Source organism: Echinops telfairi, unplaced genomic scaffold (genome assembly GCF_000313985.2).
Source record: "Echinops telfairi isolate 266 unplaced genomic scaffold, ASM31398v2 ScPeMD7_7424;HRSCAF=8462, whole genome shotgun sequence".
NCBI classification, from domain to species: Eukaryota; Metazoa; Chordata; class Mammalia; order Afrosoricida; family Tenrecidae; genus Echinops; species Echinops telfairi.
Window position 1 is genome coordinate 13,649,555 of NW_022111324.1, and position 11,276 is coordinate 13,660,830.

At 42.1% G+C, this 11,276-nt stretch overlaps 1 protein-coding gene and 1 pseudogene across 1 annotated transcript in view; one reads left to right on the forward strand and one right to left on the reverse strand.

Moving 5' to 3' along the window:
* Positions 1-1,536, reverse strand: part of TNFSF4 (TNF superfamily member 4) — a 26,729-nt gene extending 25,193 nt beyond the window's left edge. Inside the window, exon 1 of the mRNA XM_004706824.1 lies at positions 1,390-1,536. Coding sequence (XP_004706881.1) covers positions 1,390-1,536 — 147 coding nt within the window. The remainder of the gene's footprint in view (positions 1-1,389) is intronic.
* A 1,897-nt stretch (positions 1,537-3,433) lies between these two features.
* LOC101641737 lies at positions 3,434-4,753 on the forward strand (annotated as a pseudogene).
* Positions 4,754-11,276: the final 6,523 nt, after the last annotated feature.

Consider the following 11,276-nt stretch of genomic DNA (forward strand, 5'->3'; position numbering starts at 1 on the left):
CCCCCTTTCTCCCCACATCCCCCTACTCTGATTTCGCCCACAGAGCACGACACGTGTGGTCTAGGGAGCAGATGATGGGCGCGATGTCTGGTCAAGCGGTCTGGAGGTGGGAGAGTGGCCGGCCTGCACCTGTGGGGCCTGTGGACACCAGCCCTCGGTGGGCACCACAGTCACAGCCAGACACACCCACTCTCCTCGCACTGCCAACCCTCCGTCCCTGTGTCCCTGTGGGCGGAGAGGCACAGGCTTCTGAGAGCACTGCTCACCACCGCATCCTGGTTTCATCTGGGGTGCCCAGTTTAGGGCATGGCTGTCCAGAGAAGTACCAGTTCCTACGGTCTGACTTTTAACAGGGAGAACTTCTCCAACTCAGCCAGCCATGGAAGCCAATATTGTTAAACTCATCCCAACAAAGGAATGCAAGAGGAATATTCCTTTATTTCCTTATCAAGGGGGTCTCCTGCCATCCAAAACGTCCTTAAAGACCTAATAATGTTTGTATGTGTAAAATAATAATAGAGGGGTGCATGTGCCTGGGATTAATGAAGGAAAAATGAGATTTTAATTAAGGGTCATGAAATACTGAAGATGATGATGGAGAGATCGAGGGAGACAAGAGAGAGGGAGAGAGATCTCCCATTGCATAATATATTGGACAAAATGGGGGGGGGGGAATCAAGTGATGTCTTTACGCTATGACGGATAGAGACTATTAGAGACAACACCTGAATTAATTGTTGGGCGTAGATGGGAATGTGCACAAAACGCGCACACACGCCTTAGCTCTTAAAATGCACAGGTTAGCTATTTTAAAAGAGTTAATATCAATAGTTTCAGCATTCTTGAAAAAGAAGTCTTCTTATACCAAGAGATGTCACAAAATTCATAGAATTAAAAGTTCCTGGATTTTTTCCACAGGCCTTTTAACCTCCCCACCCCCTCATACACAGATCTGTATGGAGTTTATTAATATGATGAAAAAGTAGAATTGGTCTCCAATTTCCTTTTTATATTAATCCCCTAGCCAGAGACATTAGTACCAGGATGGATAAACCAAATGCATCCATGATTCAAAGCTCCCAAATCAGGCTCAGCCAGAAAGACCAGGATCTTTGACTTGCGAAGGAAAACCACCAATGATCGCAAAGCAGTGTGTGTCCCTCCCCGACATTCACTCATTCAGCCAATGCCACTCCCCAGGGAAAAGAGGAAGGCAAGGACAGAAAGAGAAGAGTATTTAACCACACTTTACAATAACTGAAGGCAGGGGAGTGGGGGGCAACACTGCTAACAATTTTGTCATCAGATCATTTTCAAGTGGCCGTTTGAAGGTGTTAGGGCTGCCCTCAGCACCAACTGGAAGAGGAAATGCGCTGCCTGGCATCTTACCTTAGAAGCAGAGAGCTGCAGGCAGATGTAGATCAGGCAGAGCAGCAGCCCCAGCCCATGAATCACAGAGACCACCAGCAAGAGCTTGTTCCTCCTCAGCCTTGGTGCATTTCCCACATTCTCGTCCAGGGATTGGGCCCTTTCCATCTCCACAATCTGGATGCAGGGAAGATGAAAGCTGTCGCAACGGGAAGACTGGTGTCTTCCCCACAAAAGAGGAGATGAAGGCGAAACAAAGAGTATCAATCAGAAAGTGCAGAGGTCCCAAGGCCGGAGATAAAGGCGATTGAAAGAGCAGACAGGACTCTCTCAGTTTGAACACTTAAGCCTTTGCAGGCAGGCGGGGGAACTTCTTTGTGACTAATCTGAATTTCCCCTTTACTTTCTTTCTTTTTTTTTTCCCTCTGGGCTAAAAGGGAGTTGTTTTTGTGACATCCCAGTACAGATTTGAGTGACTGTGAGATGACAGTCATAAAAGAGTGTCATTTTCTTAATTTCTCAGTGAGCCCATGACCAGACTGTGGGTCAATGAGAAAAATAAAAATCACCATTTATTGGCATAAGATCTAGCGCATGCATCCCTGGCATTTCTGAAGAAGAGAAAATCGCTGACCTATTCAGTTCTTGCTTACATTGAACCTATTTTAGAGATTGGGAAATAAAGCACACTTTAAGGAAGGGAGGAGGAGGGGCAAAAATAATGGCATAGTGAATCATGCAGAAAGAAGAGTCCCCTGTCAATAGTTCCTATTGATTGAGAAGCTACCACTATGTGTCAGACACTGTGCTAGACACACTGGGCATCTTTTTTCACCTAATCCTTTAACAAAAGTCACTGAACAGTTACACCCTAGTTGTATGCCTTCCAGAACAGAAAAGAAGCAGATTAATTATTCGGACTTTTCCTCCTTTCCTACTTTTACTTTCCTCCCCTCAACACATACACTTAATTTTTACATCAATGAATAAGTTTACATCAATCAATCAAATAAGTTTCAAGCACAGTTCCTTTTCCTTAAGATTAGAGCTGGATTTGAATTCAAATCTTTGAAAGTAGGAGTATTCTATTAATCGAGACCACTTTCCTTTACTATTGAAATAATGGTGAAATTATTTCTGCATTGAACATTCAAACATGCAAATGCAAGAGTCCCCATTATGAGCCCAGGGCTGCAGTGGATGACAAAGGGATGCTCGAGAGGGGTACTGTTGAAGACAGAACCTGTTCCTCTTCTGTGGGTTCCAATGCTTCTTAGACCCCTGCGGGTCACTTGAAACATGTCTAATGACAGAAGGGAAGGAAGTATCTTTGTATATCAGCAAAATGAGACGTTATTTGCAACTTCTTTGTGCAGAAGATGGAGATGGACATATTTAAAGGAGAAAGAACTCGTGGACATGGAAAGCACAGCTATTTATTTTACTTTACTATTTTAAATATGAATTGGTGCCCTCTTTGTGATCATGATGCCTTGCATTTAGAAAACATGTTGCCCTTCAGATGTTAAAGTTTTCACTGGGCAGATAAGGCTATGGAAGCACAATATCATCAAATTCAAGCCAAAACTAGACATCAAGCCTCTGTCTAAGAAGATCTCTGAATACTTATTCCCGCCAGCCAATTACATGTGACAGTAGAATGTGAGGGTTTGAAAAGAAAGGCTGCAAGAAAAAGTGTGCACGAATCAATTCTCACATAATTGTAAAACTCAATTTACTTTTTATTTAATGGCTGAAAGAATCACAGCTAAAAAGCCTAAAATACTGTAGCAAAATGTGGACAATTCGCTGAAAAGGAAACAGTAAGAAATATTGCTGCTGAAAATCATAGTAAATAATTTTAATTGACTGTCAAAAGGATGAAAACCTATCACAATGGTCTACCTATAACCCCCTCCCCGGGGGGATAGACAACAGAAAAGTGGGTAGTGGGAGACATCAGTCAGTATAACACATGAAAAATATAGTAATAATTTATAAATTCTCAAGGGTTCATGAGGGAGGGAGGGAGGGAGGGAGGGAGGGAAGGAGATTGAGGGGAAAAATGAAGAGCTGATACCAAGGGCTCAAGTAGAAAGAAAATGTTTTGAAAATGATGGCAACAAATGTACAAATGTGCTTGACACAATGGATGGATGGATGGATTGTGATAAGAGTTGTATGAGCCCCCAATAAAATGATTTATTGAAATTTTTAAAAAGACTGAAAACAAAGAATAAAAATGAAAAGGATGAAAAACTCAGTATCTATAAAGCAATATTGTATGTAGCTTGAGCTGCATTCCCTTTTGGTTAACATGCTTCCGTGAAGAGAAAATTACAATTGCTGTTTTGGTTCACAAAGAGAAGTGTGCACCAGAATGAATTCCCATTTTGGAGTTTCTTAGAAGAACTATCCCAACATTTAAGCACACATTTAAGCACACATTTCCTTGACTCAGTCTCCAACAATCATTCTTTTGGTTGATGTTTAAGTACTATTTTATAATTCAGCTGTTTTAATTTGTAGGACCTTTGATAACCTATGTAAGAATTTCATCTTTAGTAATTTATGTAAGAAGCTTATCATGGCCTGACCCAGGGCCAGGCAGCTTCTGCCTTTGCAGCCCCCGCCAACGGACTGAGCAGGCCCCCCCATGGGCGGGGGTACCCTCAGGCCACATGGCCACTGCGGTGCAGAACACTCCTCCCTGTCTCACCATGGCGACCTACAGGCAGAGCTGTGTGTGGCCAGTGTACATTCTTCCATCATATGCTGCCCTTGGCAAAGCTGCCAGCGATATTTTCAACAAAGGATTTTGTTTGGGGTTGGAGAAATTGAATGTGAAAACCAAGTCTTGCAGTGGTGTGGAATTCCCAACATCTGGTTCCCTACAAGAGGGAATGTATAAACCTTGGTTGTGATGTTGACTTTGATTGTGCTGGACCTGCAATCCATGGATCAGGTGTCTTTGGCTATGTCGGCAGGCTTGCTGGTTATCAGATGATCTTTGACAGTGCCAAGTCAAAGCTGACAAGGAATAACTTTGCAGTGGGCGACAGGACTGAGGACTTCCAGCTACACACTAATGTTGATGATGGGAAAGAATTTGGAGGATCAATGTATCAAAAATATGTGAAAACCTTGACACGTCAGTAAACTTGGCTTGGACCTCAGGTACCAACGGTCCTTGTTTGGGCATTGCTCTAAATATCAGTTGGATCCCACAGCTTCCATTTCTGCAAAAGTCAACAGCTCTAGTGGGCTGTACTCAGACTCTGAGGCCGGTGTGACGCTTCCATGGTCTGCTCTGGTGGCCGGGAAGAGCACTCCTGCTGGAGGCCACAAATGGCTCGCCCTGGACTTGGAGGCGTCATCCAGCTGAAGAGACCTCTGGGAATGGGTATCAGAAGATTTGGCCTTAACATATTTCCATTGTGACCAGCAGGCTTCCCCATACCCCCACCCAACTCCAGGTCATCCCACCGGGAGGTGATCAAAAAACAAAGGATGATCTCAAAACTGTGTGTTAAACATTTATACAGTTACTTGTTAGCTGGTTTCTAGTTCAATTGGTTATCCAGTTACCCGTGCTGCAGTCATACAGTCACCTATACATAATTTAAATGTGCTTAACTGTTAAATGCGCTATCCACCACTAATGAAATAGACCTTTATGAAAACTGTGAGAGAGAGAAAAGAGAAGCTTATCATTGGGCTGGTGTAGCCTTTTGAACAAAGCACACTACTATCAAAAGAGCATCGATGACACTTTCATTTTGAGCCAGTGGACAGAGCCCTCCATCCTCAAAGTTGCAATGTTTTCAAAGAAGTCAAGGAAGTTTCCTAATCAATGAGCAGTTTATCTTTCATGCATCTCACAAAGATCAACTCATGATACAATCAAAGCAAATCTGCATTCGTTTCCGAGGACTGCAGCCCCAGCTCACCTATCATTTGTTGTCCTGTGGTGTCTTGCGTGTTGCTATGATCCCGGAAGATATGCTTTTCAAGTGCCAGCAGGACCACCCGAGTGAGCGTTCAGACTAAGGACAGAGAAGGAGTTGGAAGAAACCGTTCACATCGGAAACCTCAGCCACTGAGAACTGTTATGACTAGCAGTTGGACTCTGTCTGCTCTAGTGCCATAAAATGAGCTCCTCAGCCTGGAAAATATTCAAAATACAACTGAGGGAGGACTTCTTCCAAGGAAAGCTGACCTGGATGCTGTGGCTAAATCAGTGTCCAGGACCTTCGGCTTCCTCTGGAAGTCATCAAAACTTAAATGGAATGTATAGAGATCAATATTCTAGGCATGAATGGACTGATCATTGACTCACCAAGTCAATTCTGACTCATAATGGCCCGACAGGACAGAGGAGAACAGCCCTGTGGGTTTCCAAGGCTATAAGTCTTTACAAGAGGAGAAAGCCTCATCTTTCTCCTGAGGAGAAACTAGTGGTTTTAAACTGCTAACCTTGTAGTTAGTAGTTTAACACATAACCCGCCATGCTACTAAGGCTCTTATGGACTTGTATTAACCATTTCTAATTGAACAATCATATGATTCAATATGCTAGGAATGACAAATTCAAGAGGAAGGATGTCACAGGCATCATGAAAAAGAACATTTCAAGATTAATCTTGAAGTACGATGCTATATATGTGTGATGAAACAATGTCTATATGCCTACAAGGAAGACAAGTTAATACTATTTTTCAGAATGATGCATAAATCACTAAAGACAATGTTGAAAAAAATGAAGATTTGTACAAATTTCTTCAGTCTGAAATTGATCAAACATGTAATCAAGATTCACTGATACAGGTGATTGGAATGTGAAAGTTGGAAGGAAAGAGGAAGGATCAGTAGTTGGGAAATATGTGTTTATTGGCCAGGTTGGCGCAATAAACTACCTCAAGTAGAAAGCAAATGTTTTGAGAATGATGAGGGCAACAAATGTACAAATGAGCTTGACATACAATGGCTGCATGTATGGATTGTGATAAGAGTTGTATGAGCCCCCAATAAAATTATTTTTTTAAACAGATAGACTTAAAAAATATATAGACTTAACCTAGGATAAAAAATCATTGCTCTTCCAAAATTCTGGCCTATAATGCCCAGCTTTATTTCTACCACTAAGGCCATATTGTTCTTGGGTCTCTTGCTTTCTGTTGGTCAGACCAGGGTGAAGCTGCCTTAGCCGGTTCCCTGCTTCAGCCAGCAAGGCTCATTTCCTGCAAGGAGAAGCCACATGGACCTACCCTGATGCAGCACCTGGGTGCTGGAGCAGCCATGTGGAAACCCCTGCCAGCACTGAGATGCTTACACATTCACTGATTTGGCTTTCCTCCTGCAGTGGGCATCATAGTGTGTATTTTGTGATATGAAGGAGGACTTTGTGGATTGGTGTCAGACTTATGGGTTAATGTTGGACTTGTGGGCTTGGGCAGCACTGGGTTGGGATGTTTTCTTTTTTTCTTTTTTTTTTTTTAAGGTCTGATTTTATTTTTTAATTAACATTTTATTAGGGGCTCATACAACTGTTATCCCAATCCATATACACATCAATTGTGTAAAGCGCATTTGTACATCGTTTCTCAAAACATTTTCTCTCCATTTAAACCCCCGAAATTAGGTCCTCATTTTTCCCCTCCCTCCCCGCTCCCCCCTCCCGCATGAGCCCTTGATAGTTTATAAATGGGTATTTTGTCATATCTTGCCCTGTCCGACGTCTCCCTTCATCCACTTTTCGGTTGTCTGTCCCCCAGGGAGGAGGTCACACACAGTTCCATGTAATCGGTTCCCTCTTTCCTACCCATTCTCCCTTTACCCTCCCTGTTTTGCCACTCACACCACTGGTCCTATAGGGCTCATCCATCCTGGATTCCCTGTATTTTCAGTTCCTATCTGTACCAGTGTACCTCCTCTGGTCTAGCCAGTCTTGGGTTGGGATGTTTTCTTGATGTTCACTTAACCTTTATATAAAACTTTCTCTTATACATGAGTTTCTGTGGATTTGTTTCTCTAAAGTACTCAGACTAACACACTACTTAAGCCCTTGGTATCAACTCCTCTTTTTTTTTTCCCTCCCTTCCTGCTCCCCCTTCCCTCATGAACCATTGATAATTTATAAATTATTATTATTTTGTCATATCTTACACTGTCTAATGTCTCCTTTCACCCACTTCCCTGTTGGCCATGCCCCAGGGTGGAGATTATATGTAGATCCTTAAAATCAATTCTCCTTTTCTATCCCACGTTCCTTCCACCCTCCTGTATCGCCACTCTCACCACTGATCCTGAAGGGATTATTTGTCCTGGATTTCCTGTGTTTCCAGTTCCTATCTTTACCTGTAAACATCCTCTGGTCTACAGATGGGCTTTGGGTCCCCAATCTGCAGTCCCCCTCATTTACAATGATATGATTTTTTGTTCTTTGATGCCTGATACCTGATCCCTTCGATACTTCGTGGTCACACAGGCTGGTGTGCTTCTTTCATGTGGGATTTGTTGCTTCTGAGCTAGATGGCTGCTTGTTTACCTTCAAACCTTTAAGATCCCAGACACTATATCTTTTGATAGCTGGGCACCATCAGCTTTCTTCACCAGCAATGATTTTTTTCTTCTGTTTTTGCAAATACCTTTTTTCAACTATACATATGAACTTTGAAAGATGGAATGCAGGAATCAATTTAACTACCTATGTGGGAAGAGACAATGGAGAAGCTCCACATCAATAGCCATAAGAAGGAGTCTACTTTGAAACAGACCATTAATTGTTCATATTGCAAGTTCAGGTTGAAGCGGAAGAAAATTAAGACAAGCCCAGGAGAGCCACAGGATGGCCTTTAGCACATCCCACCTGAATTGAGAAGATATCTCAAGAACAGATTTATGAATTAGACACTAATGACCAAAGAGCTGAGAAGTTTGGGGATAATATCAGGAATATCAGACATGAGAGCAAACGGTCATTAAAAATACAAGAATAAAGAAAGAACTAAATTGCATGTCAGAGACTCTGAAATATGCTCTTATATGTAGAGTGGCTAACGTGAATTGAAGAAATGATAAAGCAAAGGCTTGTTCAGAAGACATCTCAAAGGCCTGCACTTAGAAAAAGAAAAGGAAGGAACATACTCAGTATATCTCAAGCAGAAAGAACTAAAGAAAAATCTAAGCCTGGAGTGGAAGCTTTGAAGGTTCCTACCTGCAAACTATTGAATTGTGCAGAAAGCACCAAAGTCAGATGGAAGGAACACACAGAGTCGCTGTTCCAAAAAGAATTGGTTGACATTTAGTCATTTTAAGGGATGACACATAATCAAGAACCAATGGCATTGAGAGAAGTCCAAACTGCACTGAAGACTTTAGCCAAAAACTGGGCTCCAGGACTTGTTATAATATCAGCTGAGATGTTTCAACAAACTGTTGTAGAGTGGGAAGCACTCATTAATCTATGCCAAGAAATCTGAAAGATGGTGAATTGGCCAATTGAATGAATGAAATATGTATCTGTGCCCATTACAAAGAAAAATGATCCACTAGATGCAAGAATTACCAAACAATAGCACTCAAATAACACACAAGTAAAATTTTGCTAAAGATAATTCAAAATCAGTTGTCAGCAGTCCATTAACAGGGACCTGCCAGAATTTCAAGCCAGATTCAGAAGGGAACATGGAACAAGGGATCCCACCACTAATAACATTTTTACTGAAAGCAGGGAACACCAGAAGATATCTGCCTATGTTTCATTGCCTATGCAAAGACTTTCAGTGGGGTGGAACATAAAAAAAAATTATGTATAACATTGAGAAAAATAGGAATACCACATTACTTAATTATGCTCATGTAGAATCTGTACATAGATCAAAATACAGTTGTCCAAACCAACAAAGGAGCTACTCCCGGATCAGGAAAGGTGTGTATCAGATTGTATACTACCAGTATGCCTTTTCGATCTTTATGACCAGCAAATAATCCCAGAAGATGGATTATATAGTGTGGCTCTTTTGGATTTAATACATAAAAAAAAGGGGGAATTGTAGCATACAGAAAGGTTTATCCCAATTTGTCTCCCCCAAATATATGCCAAACCTAAGACGCTGCTTATTACACATAGCAACCAACTATACACTTGGAGGTCAACAAAAGCAGGTCAGAGGTTATCCTCCCTAAGGGTTATCAGCCATCTAGAGCAATCAGACTATATTGCCTGTCCCACTCTAAGTAGGGCCCAATCCCTTCTGATTAGGATAATAAATGGTTCACCGGAAGGAGAGGCCAGGGAGGTCAAGCCCATTCAAGGGTGACCAAGGTTAGGCTTCCATATTGATTCTGGGGTCCACCCATCTTGTCACATGTATTCCCTGAGTCCCTCCCCTTCCTATTACGTGTACATCCCTTGTTCATCCCCTTCCTGTCATGCTTATGCCTATTGTACAGCCCCTTCCTATGATGTGTGTGGTTACCTATAATCACGCCCCTAAGTATATATGGGCCTTGGCTAGAAATAAAGAGAGACCCTCCTGCCCTCTCTGCCTGCTCTGTGCTTGGACCTGGCTGGTGAGATCATGGCCATCCAGGAGGTGAACATGCTACTATGAAATGTGTCTGACTTATTTATTTTACTCTCTTTCCTATCTCTATTATTCTATATGATTTTACTGTAATCTTTAAATACATTTTAATTGTACAATTGCACTTACCAGACCCATGATAGTGTGAGGGGCTGGCTTCCCCCACAAATGGCACCCAACGTGAGGCAGTAGGAAAAGAACTCTTGAGTTATGTCCCGTGTAACAATTGTACAGCCCAATGGGAATGTAGAGTGAATTGGAAAATTGTGCGAAGTGGGGACTAGCAGATAAGTAGTAGAATTAGTGAATGAGTATATTAAAGAGGAGAATTGTTACACTGGATGCAACTCAAGAGTTCTTTTCCTTCTGCCCCATGTTGGGTGCCATTTGTGGGGAAACCAGCCCCTTACACTATCACGGGTGTGGTAAGTGCAATTGTACAGTTAAAATTGTACTGTAAAAAAGATTACACTAAAGTCATAGAGAATAATAGAGATAGGAGCGAGAGTAAAATAAATAATTCAGACACATTTCATAGTAGCATGCTTACCTCCTGGATGGCCTTGATCTCATCAGCCAGGTCCGAGACAAAGCAGGCAGAGAGGGCAAGAGGGTCTCTATTTCTGGCCAAGACCCATATATACTCAAGGGGTGTGATTACAGGTAACCACACACATCACAGGAAGGGGCTGTACAGTAGGCGTACACATCACAGGAAAGGGCTGTACAATAGGCATAAGCATGACAGGAAGGGGATGAGCTAGGGGTGTACACGTAATAGGAAGGGGAGGGACTAGGGGGTATACATGTGACAGGATGGGTGGACCCCAGAATCAATATGGAAGCCTAACCTTGTTCACTCTTGAGTGAGCTTGGCCTCCCTGGCCTCTCCTTCAGGGGAAAAATCTACTATCCTTATCAGAAGGGAGTGAGCCCTACTTAGGTTGAGACAGACTACACAGTCTGATTTCTCTAGATGGCTGATAACCCTTAAGGAGGATAACTTCTGACCTGCTTTTGTTGACCTCCAAGTGTATAGTTGTTTGCATGTGTAGCAAGCAGCATCTTGGGTTTGGCATATATTTGGGGGGACAACTTGGGAGAAACTGTTCTGTATCCTACAATATAAAGAAGAACATCACATCAAAATTGGAGGAAGAATTTTTTTAAAACCTGCAGATGGCACAACATTGCTTGCTGAAAGCCAAGAAGACTTGAAGCATTTACTGATAAAGACAAATGACTACAGATTTCAATATAGATTATACCTCAATATAAAGAAAACAGAAAATATTGAATGTGTCAGGGTTTCATTTTACT